This window comes from Pavona decussata, unplaced genomic scaffold (assembly GCF_977016875.1).
Source record: "Pavona decussata unplaced genomic scaffold, jaPavDecu1.1 SCAFFOLD_464, whole genome shotgun sequence".
NCBI lineage: Eukaryota > Metazoa > Cnidaria > Anthozoa > Scleractinia > Agariciidae > Pavona > Pavona decussata.
Window position 1 is genome coordinate 10,537 of NW_028145805.1, and position 13,517 is coordinate 24,053.

Consider the following 13,517-nt stretch of genomic DNA (forward strand, 5'->3'; position numbering starts at 1 on the left):
ATAACTAACAAGATTAAATTTAGAAATACAGTTAACTATAAAAATGAGCGAAAAAACGGAACGAAGTTTCGGTGTCATCCTGGCACCATTCGTGCAAAACTATTTGTCTAACGGACAAAACTCCCATTTTATGACACCGTCTGAATGAACACCGGACAGTTACTTTTAGTTTTAATTTAATTTATTCTATTTCACACCTTTACTTTATGTATAAATTATCTTTTCTTTTGCTTTCTTTACTTGATAATACTGCCAGGATGACACCGAAACGTCGTTCCGTTTTTCGCTCATTTTTATAGTTAAATAATAATAACAATAATAATAGTGGAAGTTGGCTAGTGTGGGGCTACAAAGGTGGGGGAAGGGGGGAAGAAGGAGAGAGTACAGTTCCGACACGTTAGTCTTTGATGATTGTATTGCATTGATTGCTACAAATGACGTTATTTTAGCCACTATTATAACTGAATATGAAAAAAGAAAAGTACGTAAACTTTTATACATGAACGATTTTAACTTTTATTAGTAAGGCTTACAGAATTATGTAAAGGTACATGCGGCAAAAGCGAAAAGGTTTATTACGATAATTGACCAATTTTGCCTGTTCTAGTGTTTAGGTTATTCAGTTTTGAAATTTTTCATTGAAAAAGCTCACATGGTACCCCAGTAAAAACCCCTCCCCACCCCCAAACCAATCACCCTCTTCCTCAGTTCTTTTACAAATAATTTAAAAATAATGAAGTATAATTAAAAACTTCTAAAGTGAAATCAGCAATATTTCTTGATTTTTTTTAATAAAACAATCATTCCACTCACGCTTGTTGGATATGAGATGATTATAGTGAACTCGGCGCTATGTGCCTCGTTGGCAATTTATCATCTTGCATCAAACATGCCCTCGTGGAATAATTGTTTATTATTCTTTCATTATAATTAACCCATTTTTAAACATCTAACAGCCCTAATGTCAAAATGCATATTCTTCCTACTATACATACAAAAACTTCTTGTAACAATTATAAAATTTATAGGTGGGAGAGTTTGCTTCATCAAGACATTTTATCAGTTATTCTTTGGCGATCATTTTCTCTATTCTCATAAGCTGCAAGTTTAGCGTAGTAGTGATATTGTAAGAAGAAATTAAATGCTGGTCACTAATTTGCCCTCAAAGGGAAACCAAGAGTCTACAAAGAATGATTTGAAACACTAGAATTAACATAATATTAATGTTTCTTTCCAATCTTAAGGCGGCTTTTACTCCTAGATTCCTTCAAATCACTGGGACTATTGTCCACAAGTCCTGCAAGTTTCATCACGTCCCTTGCACAATTGTTGTAATGTTTGAATCTGTCAGGACCCAATAGAATACCTCCATACCACCGTGTTACTATGACAACAATGTTCCTTCCTTGAAGAATTTGTAAAAGATGAAGCAACCTTGAGCCAGCCATTGCTTCTCCATCATCATCACAATCTTGAAGAAAAGAGTTACGATCTTCACAATAAATTCTATAGGCCATTACATTGTGGGTAGCATTGTTTATTTTCCTGTTTTCCTTAAGTTCATCCAGAACTTGTTTAACTTGTTCTTGAGTTGCCACGTGTGCAAGGTGAGCTTGAAAAGTACTTTTTCTATCTGTGAAAGGTTCACCGTGAATAATCTTTGGCCTTTCATCTGACTGTGTACTTTGAAGCAGCTTCAAAGTATCAACTTCACACACGGTTAAAGATTCCAAATCATCGTCAAGTATTTCTGATACTTCATCTACATATTCATCTTCTTTAGCATCTGTTAAAACTTTTTCAGCTAAATTTTCTTCCTTACCTGAGGAAAGCAGCAAAAATACAACAATAACATAAGTTTCCAAACAAACTATTTTACGAGTAACATGCATTACTGCAACTATGGGTTTATTAAAGACCAACCCTCTGGATCCCTGACTAGTCCAAGAGGTTAATCCAAAGTTTAGGCAGACACTGTATTTAATGTTGGCCTAATTAGGTTTAGGGGCTGTTTACATGGAGGGAGGAAGACCTAGCACCAGGAAGATCCTAGAAGGCAAAGCAACTTTGTGTTACCAAGGGGAGAAAGAAAAGAGGAAAAATAAAATAATTTTATTGCCAGCCTTTAGCAGCTTAATACCTGGCTGCGACCATGTTTGTTCTTTTTTGTTCCCAGTATTAGGATGTTCCATGCGAAGGTAGTTTACATTGTGCTAGGATCCTCCTATCTCTAAGCTAGGAAGATCCTAGCACTAGGAGTACTAGGGCCAAGTATAACTTTTTGCATGTAAACTGCCTTCTGGGATCTTCCTCCCTCCATAATAACAGCCCCTTAGTTAGTTTCAGTTTGCTGTTCCAGTGGTTCGGAGTGGTTTGTAAGAACATCCGAGCCTTAAATTGATCATTTAATTGATCATTTGGCAATAATTATTACAATATAAATAATGGACATTGAAACAAAATTGCATCATCCCAAACTACCTGTGTTGTTCATCAACCAAAGTCCAGAAATTACCATATTATTCCTCACGTTTGTGCATTCATTAAACAGAAATCCCCTTTCACAAACTTTTACAATGGTACAAAAATGAAATCAAAGTTCTTACCTAAGTCGATAATACCAAGATCACTGTGTGATTGTACATGTGCAATTTCATTTTGTGTTTGATCTGTGAACTTTTTGTCGATAAATGCCCTTAGGGCTTCCACCCAATGATACAGCACGATCTCGCCTTGATGCTCGCGATAAATTGTATACAGCAAGTCTGACACTTCAAACAATTCAGCTTCGTACATCCACGCTGAATGGATTTCAAAAACTGGAGGGACACTGGCCGGATATTCCGGAGGTAAAAGGACTTGCAGTGTAGCGGACCACCAAGAATCGCTTTCGTTGGTAACTCGGATCTCGTAGATCTTGCTCGCTTCGTCAACGACTAGAAAATCGTGACCGTATATGGCAGAGAGCGCCTCAATTTCCTCTATCTGTTCCGTTAAGTTCTCCATCTTGATCTCTTACGCAATTGAACTGCGGTCCTTTTTGCGAAAATTAAACATTTATGTTGATCGAGGATTGATGATCGACTGTCGTTACCTTTGCTAAATTATTTACACTTCACAAATGATCACGAAACTGATTGAACCGTCACATTTTAGCGGAATATATCAGCTGTTTCTTACGTGGCGACTCCCTCTCTGAGTAGCATCGGTGCAGTTAACCAGCGGTGTCTCTAGTGCCCTTCATGACAAACGTCTCAAAATGTATCCTCTAAATACTGGTGTTTTCCAAATCGAAAAACATGGCGAATACTCCTTTCTACAGAGTCTTGGGAGTTTGGAGCGTAGTTCTGCTGTTTCTTATCTTTCTGGTCATTCGCCTGGATAGAGAAACGGACTGGTTTTGGTTCATCATTTTTATCCCTTTTCTAATCTTTGACTGTTTTGTGATTTTCTTCATTCTTCTTCGGATCTGCCGACATATCAAAGATGGCGTCGACCCGAACCGCTTCAGCATCGCGAGAAAATTCTGGTTCTTGTTCATGGTAGCTTCCAAGCTTAGTTTTATCATTGTACTGTGCTGCAGACTTGAGAATATCATCACTTCTTCGTATTACGTGGTTTTTATCCCACTGTGGATTTTCTTGTTGGGTTTGGGATGCGATGCTTCCGCTTGGGTCTGGGTGCTTGCAAACGCAAGAGGTTAAACGCTGGAAGATGTCTAAAGACGTTCATTTTTCAGCTGACGACCCCTGAAACAGAGGACCGGGCACTGATGTAGCGAGATCTGTAGCTTAAAACGGTTCAAGTTTTTGGCTAACGCCATAACAAACCAAGACAGCATTTCTACCTCTTGTCATTTTATTTGACAAGAGGTGAGCTTACAGTGTACGTGTGTAAAAGGTCGGAATATGCAGTGAAAAAGAATAGTAAAGCTGGCATGGTCTTAGCAAACTGACTAGAGATGCACAGCCAGAGAAATCAAGGAAAAAGGAGGAGGTGAATATAAATTGACAAAAATGTTTGAGAGGCTGTTGAAATAGCAAGCCCAGTACTTAACGACATTAAAGTCCCATGCTGAACTGGATTCAAAGTTTTCATCCCCCTGCAAGGCCTCGTCATGGTAACTGGTGGTTTGGCTTATGAGTCATTTTGCTAACAGCCACTTTGCCAATATCTTAGCCACTAAGACGTATACCTTTCTTGTTTTTTAAATACTACAGTGTAACTGTGACTGGTGAGCTGCTGAGTCACTAAAAGAGGTCCTCAAACATATACACCTTTCTTGTTCTTTAAACCATTACCACAGGATGACTGGCAAGTCACTGAGATGCTGTAAAACACGACACGATGTTTGTGAACTGACGTACGACATTATCTAACTGCCTGTTAGAAAAACAACTTGTAGTTGAAACAACTGCTATCGCTTGTCACACTTGCCACAAGGCTATGTATTGGGGCCCACCATTTAACAGGATCCTGAACATCAGTGACATTGTCAAGGACTTGAGCTCAGACATTAGGCTCTTTGCTGATGCCACCATTATATACTGGCCAATCCAAACACACATAGATCACCATGGGTTACAGGAAGATCTCATCTCGCTGCCTACAAGGGAAGACCACTTGCAAATGGAGTTCAATTTGAAAAAAAAGGACTGCCATATATCTATTTCAAAAGGGTATATGTTCCTGTCACTAGCTACATGCATTAGGCCAGCAACTAGATCTTGAGCACTGCAGGTCGGCATTCACAAAGCCCTTCTAAGTTACGATGTATCATAAACATTGTTTGTTTCTTGTTTTGTTATTATAGTTATTACAACTGCATTAAGCTGAGTGGAAGAAGGGTGCCCGGAAAGTCCCAGGGGCCTCCACTGTGACCAGCCAGCCCCTAGACAGTAATACGCTCCTATGGCTGGCAATCCCCACAACCCAGCCATGAGCCCCCACACCTAGTCATCCGGACACCAGTCACACTGCGTAAGCATTGGAAAAGGAGAAAGAAGGGGAGAGGGAGGGAGGGGTAGAAAACTGAGACAATCCAACTAGAAAACTCCACAAAACCGCTACGAACGGCCACGCTTAAACGCCACTACAAAGGAGTGCTCTGCGCATGCGCTACCTACCAAAACTGCTGACCGCTCAATGAATGCCAGGTTTTCTTTGTTGTTAACTTAGTTAAATTGCGATTAACTGCATCTAAAATTATTGTTCTTCCAATCGTAGATCATAGTTAGGAAACATGTTAACTTACAAAAATGTAATAGGACTTTTTGAATCTGGAATTGGCAATAATAATACTCAACCCTTTAACCCTTAATATCAAAGAACAAATTCTCCTATCTTCTCTCCATACTTTTCTTATAAACATACTGGGGAGAAGTTATTACAATATGAAGAAAATTCACCTTGTGTGATCATATCATTTGTTCTCATGACCTCATGGATTGAATAAGCATTGATATTACCGGGAGAAATTTGATGCTGATCACTGTTACGGCTTGAAGGATTAAGAAACCACGACAGCAACACCAGCAAAAACAACACTTGAAAATCTAAGTTAATATTGCTTGTACCGTTTTGGTGATGATTCCAATTAATTTTGTTCCACTTGTATAATGTGGTCAAACTATACAGTAGCAGAGCAGGTGGAATTAGAAATGGTGTTCAAGTTGAGATGGGAAAACCTGCATGTACACTAAACACAGATGGAGCAATGCTATTTATAATAACTAAAACTTTGAAAACGTACTCTCACATAACACACAGAAATGAGCTGTGTGATGTCCATTTTTAAAATGGAACTATGATCAGCATGTTAAGATACAACTTTCTGCAAAGTTAAATAAAATTAAGGGATAGGATCAGAGGCAATTTAAGGTCGCTCTGAAATGCAGTACTTTTATGGCGGCTCTAAATTTGAGGGATTACAATCACATCCTGATTGACAAGGAAGCTGTGTATTGTAAAGTAAAACATGGCAATTGAGTTAAGTTTATTTTGAATTAAATCTATTGTAATATATTTAATCCTTGCAATACTGACATATTTACTGGATAAAAATGAATTAGATAATGTTTGGTAAAAATGTTATTAAAAAGAATCCTTGCAAAATTTCATGATAATATCAACCTTTCAGTATTCCCATACATTTCCTTGAATTCAGTTCTATGTATATTCAAAGTACTGGATATTTCTGACAAAAGCCCACCCCACAAGTGACTGGAGACACTGACAAAGATCATATGATAACAAATCACAGAACTTAGGGATTGCCAGCAAACTTATTGAATTCTTACAATAAACAGCGGAATAAAAGTTTTTGATGTTGTTGTTGTTGTGTTCGTGTTTCGTTTTTTGTTTTCTTTTGTTTTTTTTTTTGCTTCCCTTCACGTTCCATCCCCTCCCCTAACGTCCAAAAAATTGCCACTGCATCGGTAATGTCAACCGGGCAGCGGTATTTGACAGAGACAAGATCCAAGATGGCGGACGGCACGTCGAGTGATACGATCTCAAACGAATGCACAGAGGAATTTGAGGGTTGGCTTAGTTCTCGTTTGAGAAAGCTAGGGCTCGATGAAGATGTGTTTGGAAGTTATGTCACGGGAGTTTTGGATTCGGAAGAAACCGAAGAAGAACGAAAAGACGCCCTCATTGGCATTCTGGAAGGAATGACGGTAAATTTTTTTTAAATGTTTGTACACGTGTTACAAAAACAATTTTCAGTAAACTTGGGCCTACCGTAAAGCTTATAAAAGACGTAACGTTTGATTTAAGCCGTACCAGGTATTCATTTTTAAAACATTTAAAGGCAACCATGCATGCACTGCATTGTGTCTTAAAAAGCGCTTACAAGTACCCTTGGTGAGCTTTGCCAAGTAAATAAGGATATTGATTTTCAGATATTACGAAAGAGCACAAATAATGGCTAAACTATAGAATACAGGGCCACTTTTTCACCATTATGAATTCAAGTGGTTAGGTGGCTAGCCAGTGAAATAGAACAAGTATTATCCAAGCCGCTCGGCGGATCGTCAGTATCCTTCTGTACACAACCTCCTTACTGCAACTGGCGAGCTGCCAAGCCGCTAAATTATAACCTTACTCCTTCTTTAAATTCTGGCCACGACTGGCGAGCCATCGAGTCATCAAGGTCACCGAACCACTGAATTATAGCCAGTTACTCGTTCTTTAAACTCTGACAGGGACTGGTGAGCTGCCTCAGTTGTGGCCCTGTATTGTACAGGTCTCCCCAAAACTTATGATACTGAACAAAGGGGGAAGGGGGGGGGGGGGTATTAAGAGCAGGAACAGAAGGGAAAGGATTCTTCCCCCTTTTTCTTGCTCTGCACCATCTGAATTGATAACCTGAAAAAGACCCTGAAAAAAAAAAAAGAAGACTATCCAATTCGAATTCATGGGCTAATGAGGTTGCAGCAGCAGATTGAAGTACAGTAACTTTATTTACATGTAACAAGGGTAAAAACACATTACAGTTATAAACACTGATGAATTTAAACCTGTGGCCCTCCTCCTCTGTTACAAGTCCACCAAATCCACAGTGCATGTTAAAACTTGGTAAGTTTGGAGTGTTTTTCTGACTTTTTAGCCAAAGCAGCTGCAATATACACAATTTTTATGCCCCTTTTGCAGCGAACTCATCAAATCTGGCCTGATATACAACTGATAATCACTCTTTATTGTGAGACTACACAAATCCCAGACACAGGAAATCCCAGGGGGTACCACTCTACTCCCTGGGATTTCCTGTGTCCCTGTGCTTGTAGGTCCCATATTTCTTACTGTTTGTCCCTTCTTTCGTGATCTTTATTACGTACAACTTATGTGTTGTACTTTACATGACAGGATTATCCTTTAGATGATTTGTGCAATGAAGTTATCGACAGATGGAAATCATCAAGGGCAGAGGTGATTCATCAAAGAGAGCAAATGAAAGGTAAATTAAGTTAATACATATTATGGCTTGCCAACTACCAAGAACAGGGTTTTCAAATTAGGTGCTTCTAGTCGAGGCATGTGGTTCATAAGATACAGTTAAAACAGCCACATTTAAAGAACCTACCTTTTTCAAGGTCAGCCTGAATAAGTCATCATATATTTATTGTAAGGTTCTTATATAACATGTGTCTAAAATGACGAATTTCAGCCTGGAGGTTCTTAATTCACTTGTTCTTTTATGTGGGTGTTTACTGTATTTTTAGAGGCCAGTTCTGTCTAGGGACACGTAAGATGAATATTTTGTCCAGCTGTGCTGGACAAGACTAGCATCAGTTGAGGAGTTGGGCGCATAAGGTTTTAGGCTGATTTGTGGTTTTCCATAAAAAAATATACCAAATTTCGGTAATTTTGAAGAAGAGCTCCCCAAACCGACTGTCGGCCGACTGTCGACCGACAATCGGCCAACAGTCAGCCGACAAGCGACCGATAGTCGGCCGACAAACGGCCAACAGTCGGCCGACAGTTTATCAACAGATTGTCGACCGACTGTTGGTGATCTGTCAGTGAGTTGTCGGTAGGATTTAGGTTGAAAATACATTAAAATAAATGCATTATCAAAGAAATAAAAGGAATTGGATTAGATTCGCTTAATTTACTTGTGTTTCTGCTTGTGTGTGATCGTTGCTGGGTAAGGTAAGTTTTGTATCGTCTAAAAGTTTACAACTCGGTCACTTTGGAACATTAATGTTTCATCTCGTTTTTAACAGTATTATCATAATCTGAACTCAATTCTGGGCAGACTAAACCTTTCACTCAAAGCCAGTAGTCTGAGTGACACCATGCCACCGCAACCTGTTACAAGAGAGTGATGAAAATGTCACCGTTAGTAAAGACAAACTTTATGTGGACATACATGACACACTTACAGACAGAGGAGCGCAAAGCATTATAGGGCGATTCCAAAACGCTTTTAACTACGCTTATTGATGAGAAAATGAGTGAAGTTTTAGAGGGAAGAGTGGATAAGTTCAAAGAAAATTATTTCGAAATGGACATTTCTCTTATTCGATTCTCTTTAACTACTGAATGTATGTATATTTTTAATTTTACAGCTTATTTTGATCGAGTAATACGGAACAGTGTTTTGTTTGTAACATAAAACGTAAGCTTAGATACCATAAACTAAGTTCGGTTCGTGGACTGTTCAAGTAGACTTATAATCTCACTTATATTGTACGGTGGAATTGATCTGTCGGTAGCCTGTCGGTAGCCTGTTGGTAAACTGTCGGTTAGCTGTCGGTCCACTGTCGGCCGACAATTTACCGACAGTCGGTTTGGGGAGCTCTTCTTCAAAATTACCCAGGATGGGGGAGGGGAAAATGGACCTTACACTATCATAATGGTTTCTTGAATGAACTGACATTGGCTGTAATTATTGCCAAAATTAAAGTCAGGGTAATTCTAGAAAACCAGAAAAAAAGCTAACATTTTTCTTAAATTAATATTATTTTTGGCCAATGGCCTTACTCCCAGCCCCTTTCCCTTTTTTTCTGCTGTGAAATTTGGTTCACTTGTACTTTACTGTTGGACTACTGGACTTGTCTGATATTAATGTGTAAAGCACCAAACATTGCTGTTGCTTTGTTGTTTTTTTTGTGACTTTGTTATTCTTGGATTGAAGATAGAATTGCAAGAAGTCCAACTTTTCCTTTTGTGACTTGATACTTGGTTTATTGTGAGTTGAGAGGTGTTGCTTAAGCTTCATATTACATGCTTACAGCATCTTTTCAATGACAGTTACGTGTATACTCACTTATAGTGAAAGTTTACTAAACTACTGTTTGCTTCTTTTCCAGAACAAAAAGCAGCAGAGAAACAAAGTAAACTTGCTGAAATCATGGAAAAGCAGGCTTCAACAGTGTCTGCAGTTAAACAAGCGCAAGAAAACTCCGATGGTCATGTTAAGAAACTGCTTGTGGCTCAGTATGGTCATGAATCAGATGAAGAACTTTGATATCCTTTTTACTAGAGTGTTTAGTCCCTTTTTTCATAGCTATGACACAGACTCAAAAGTTAGAGTCACATACAAAACACCAGTGCCCGGTTGTTCAAAGAGCGGATATTGTTATCCAGTGGATAAATCGCTATCCAGCATATAAAATGTACTCAAACTAATACATTTTATTTGCTGGATAGCGACTTATCCACTAGATAAAGTTATCCACTCTTTGAACAACCGGGGCCGGATCTCCTGCTTTGCACTTTGTTTTGTGTTAAAAAATGGAAATTTGGCCATATCAATGGATTTTTTTCCTTTAGTACACACTGTACACTAACCGCAAAAAATTGAAAATATCATAGTTCAAATGAAGATTTCCTGATGGAATAGTCAGGGCCATGTGTAAAAAATCTAACAAATCTGAGCCCAAACATTGAAAAGTGATCTAAAAAGCGTGACATGTGTAGTTCAGTTACAGTAAATATCGCGAGTAAGAACCTTAATTTTAAGAGCCTGTTAGGATAAAAATGCCTAATTTAGCTGTTAAGCCTTCAACCTAAATCAGGTTCTTAATCTATTACATTTATTTTTTCCTCCAACCACTAGACTATTTTGTTACAAGAACAAAATAATCTGTTTAAGAACCTTCTGTTAAAATAAGTTACTACATTTATGTAAGAACCTGCTGTCAGGCTAACATTAAAAAATATACAGGTTCTTACTCACGGGTTTTTACTGTTCCTATTTATAATCACAACTCAACCACAGGAGTGGGTATGTAGCTCGAACTATTAGCCCGAGTGTATAATGCTGTCCTCATGCATAAAAACAAATTAAATAGATACAGCTGTACTAAAAACATGACAAGAAACAAATTAAGATCAAAAGCATACATCTCAGGCTAAACATGTGTGTAGTGCCTGATACAAAAACCCAAAAACCCAGTGGGAAAAATGGGAACGTATTCCCCGACCAAATGCAGCCACACAAACCTCCAGGGGTTAGAGGTACATGTAAACTAACAGACTACTAAAAATTCCAATACATATATAGGAATAATACAGATATTTAACAAGGCTTCAGTGTCAAAATTCCGTTCTCCTGAAAACTAAAGTTTGAAAACTTGTTTGAAAGCTGAGATGAGTAAATTACAACCGACAAACCCTTATATACACAACAAAAGACTCAATTAACATCATTCTAACACGCGATTGTTCATACCAACTGGAAAAATGATATTTACATTCTTTGTCTTGCCACTTACAGCTTAGTTCCGCCGAATGTAAATACATTTCATGTATGCCCCAAGCCTTTCAAGTTGCAGTTCTTGTCATGAACACTTTGTAGCATTATAATAAATATTTATTATTTATGATCATTAATAATAACTATTATTTAATTAATTTTTATTAATAATTATTATTAGCAGTAAATTGCTAAAAGGTTCTTTAACTCTTGCTTACTTGTGATAGTGATGAGGAATCAGCTGCTTCTACAGATAAAGATTCAGGTAGGTTTAATGATAGATTTTCTGTTTCTAATGTAGACTGAGTGGTTCCATCTACACAATGAGATGCTCCACCTAATATCAAAAAGTGGTGTGTGATTGAAAATAAGAGCAAGAGAAACAGTTATTTTACTGTTTAGTACATGTACATGAAAGCCTAATCGGAATGGATGTTATACAGTCAATTATTTTGACTGTGCAGCTGTACTTGAATAATAATTATAATAATTATTACGAGTCATGGGCTTATAATTTTTTGCTCATTCTCAAGGATTTTTTTAAGGTTGATATATTTTAGGTGAAGATAATTTTCTTTGGTGTTTACCCAACAATTTAAAACGTTTTGGGTTTTACCCTTTTCCTACAACTTGGAACACTCAAATAACAGCTTTTAGTTAAGCAGCTAACCTCCCATGGGCTACCCTATCAACAAGGAGTTTCTTTCTGGCAAGTTTTTTAGCATGTACAAAGTCATTCACATCTCACATAGATGGCTAAACAAACCAACTACGCAAAATACCAGAGACACGAATAACTTCAGACATGCTACTAGTAAAAAAATTGCCAGAAAGAAACACTCTGCTAGCAGGGTAGCCCATGGGCTGATATTCAAGAGGGCTAATATATCTTGTTATTACAGAAATGTTAGAATGTTAGATTTGGGTAGTGTATATTTGTGAGGCTTTTATTCATGATAGCTATTAAATGATCAGAATTTATGTTTACTGTTTGGTTTATCAAATGAATCAAGCAATTGAATCTAGTTGAGTAACCTCATGTTAAACTAACAATCTCCACTCTGATGAAGCAAGGCTATGCTGACGAACTGGCCCTCTAACTGACTGACTGTCTGGCGTATTTACTGACCAGCTGGCTCTCCAACTTGCTGGCTGGTTAACTCCCTGACTGACTCACTGTCAAGATGGTTGACTTACTGTCTACATTAGTACAGATTGTAAAGGATTTAGTTGGTCAGAGTAGATTGAATAATTTATTCAGCTTTTACCCTCTAAATAAGCAATAATAATTACCAATTCTGTGAATGCCAGAAGAAAACTTAAGGACATAGTGTGCTCAAAAAGGTCATTTTATTTTCAGGGATGTTTAAAAATATTAATACTCAATCAGTGGCTGACCGAGAAAAAGGCAAGCGGGATAAAATGAAGCAGGAAAGTGAGCAGAAGAAACAACAAATAAAAGAGGCAAAGGAAAAGCAGAAACAGAAGGCTGAAGAAAGAAAGGAGAAGGAAAAGAAAAGAACACAAAAAGGAGAAAGAAGAACAAGATGATCATACTCTGACTTAATTCTTCTGCAGAATGCAAGAAGTTGTTGTGTCAACCCAGGGAAATAGACATACAGTGTATGTTACTAGAATGATCATTTTGATCAACTGAGACATGCAAAGGCAAAATGCACGCATACGTTGTAGGTTAAAATGCATCCCAGGTTAAAATGATTTCAACCTAGGTTGATTTGTATTTTCCTTTGCTTCAGATGTAAATTACCCAACCTTAACAAAGGAAAATACAAATCAACCTAGGTTGAAATCATTTTAACCTGGGATTCGTTTTAACCTACAACACATACATATAACTGACTTCATTTTTTTTTTTTTTAAGAAAAATGCAGACGTTGATTGCAGAAATGCCTCCATTCCACTTCTCTCCCTCAATAATGTCTTTAAAGCCTGATCAGCCAAGGCTTTTTTGTGGCTTTGAAATAACATAATTTAGTATAAATCTACTAGTGTTCTATCATGAATGCCGTTCTCTGATTGGCTACGCTACGCGCTATCTATTCTGTTATAGATAGTGAGTAGTGGTTTTCAACAAAATGGCCGCTGCTTCCTCTCATTTTCGAAGTGTCTGCGATGAGGATATGGATAATTTACTTGTTTAGTTTTGAACGACTAGTAGATTTATGCTAAAACAATTAGATTACTTGCTCTCGATTTCTATGCCTGATAGCTGATTACGCGATAGAAATCTCAAGCTCATAATCTAATTGTTAGATATAAATTATAATGAGTGTGAAGTCACGTGACTCACCAA

General features: G+C 37.7%; 2 protein-coding genes across 2 annotated transcripts; one reads left to right on the forward strand and one right to left on the reverse strand.

Annotated features, from left to right (window-relative positions):
- Positions 1 to 751: 751 nt before the first annotated feature.
- LOC146450472 (protein IMPACT-B-like) lies at positions 752 to 3,202 on the reverse strand. Its single transcript, XM_085100360.1, has 2 exons — positions 2,607 to 3,202; positions 752 to 1,822 (listed from the first exon to the last, which is right to left on the reverse strand). The coding sequence occupies exons 1-2, from the start codon at positions 3,004 to 3,006 to the stop codon at positions 1,221 to 1,223; spliced, it is 1,002 nt and encodes a 333-aa protein (XP_084956486.1). The 5' UTR covers positions 3,007 to 3,202; the 3' UTR covers positions 752 to 1,220.
- Positions 3,203 to 6,452: 3,250 nt separating this feature from the next.
- On the forward strand, positions 6,453 to 12,891 carry LOC146450473 (coiled-coil domain-containing protein 43-like). The gene is made up of 5 exons (XM_085100364.1): positions 6,453 to 6,677; positions 7,867 to 7,957; positions 9,816 to 9,972; positions 11,422 to 11,468; positions 12,564 to 12,891. The coding sequence occupies exons 1-5, from the start codon at positions 6,483 to 6,485 to the stop codon at positions 12,752 to 12,754; spliced, it is 681 nt and encodes a 226-aa protein (XP_084956490.1). The 5' UTR covers positions 6,453 to 6,482; the 3' UTR covers positions 12,755 to 12,891.
- The last annotated feature ends 626 nt before the right edge of the window (positions 12,892 to 13,517 follow it).

Bases quoted from the DNA above. Each gene is read 5' to 3' on its own strand.
- LOC146450472 (XM_085100360.1), bottom strand. From the start codon at position 3,006: ATGGAGAACTTAACGGAACAGATAGAGGAAATTGAGGCGCTCTCTGCC. The intron at 1,823-2,606 runs GTAAGAACTTTG...TGCTTTCCTCAG, and splicing joins TCTTGGTATTATCGACTTAG to GTAAGGAAGAAAATTTAGCT.
- LOC146450473 (XM_085100364.1), top strand. From the start codon at position 6,483: ATGGCGGACGGCACGTCGAGTGATACGATCTCAAACGAATGCACAGAG. The intron at 6,678-7,866 runs GTAAATTTTTTT...TTTACATGACAG, and splicing joins GCATTCTGGAAGGAATGACG to GATTATCCTTTAGATGATTT. The intron at 9,973-11,421 runs ATATCCTTTTTA...ACTCTTGCTTAC, and splicing joins GAATCAGATGAAGAACTTTG to TTGTGATAGTGATGAGGAAT.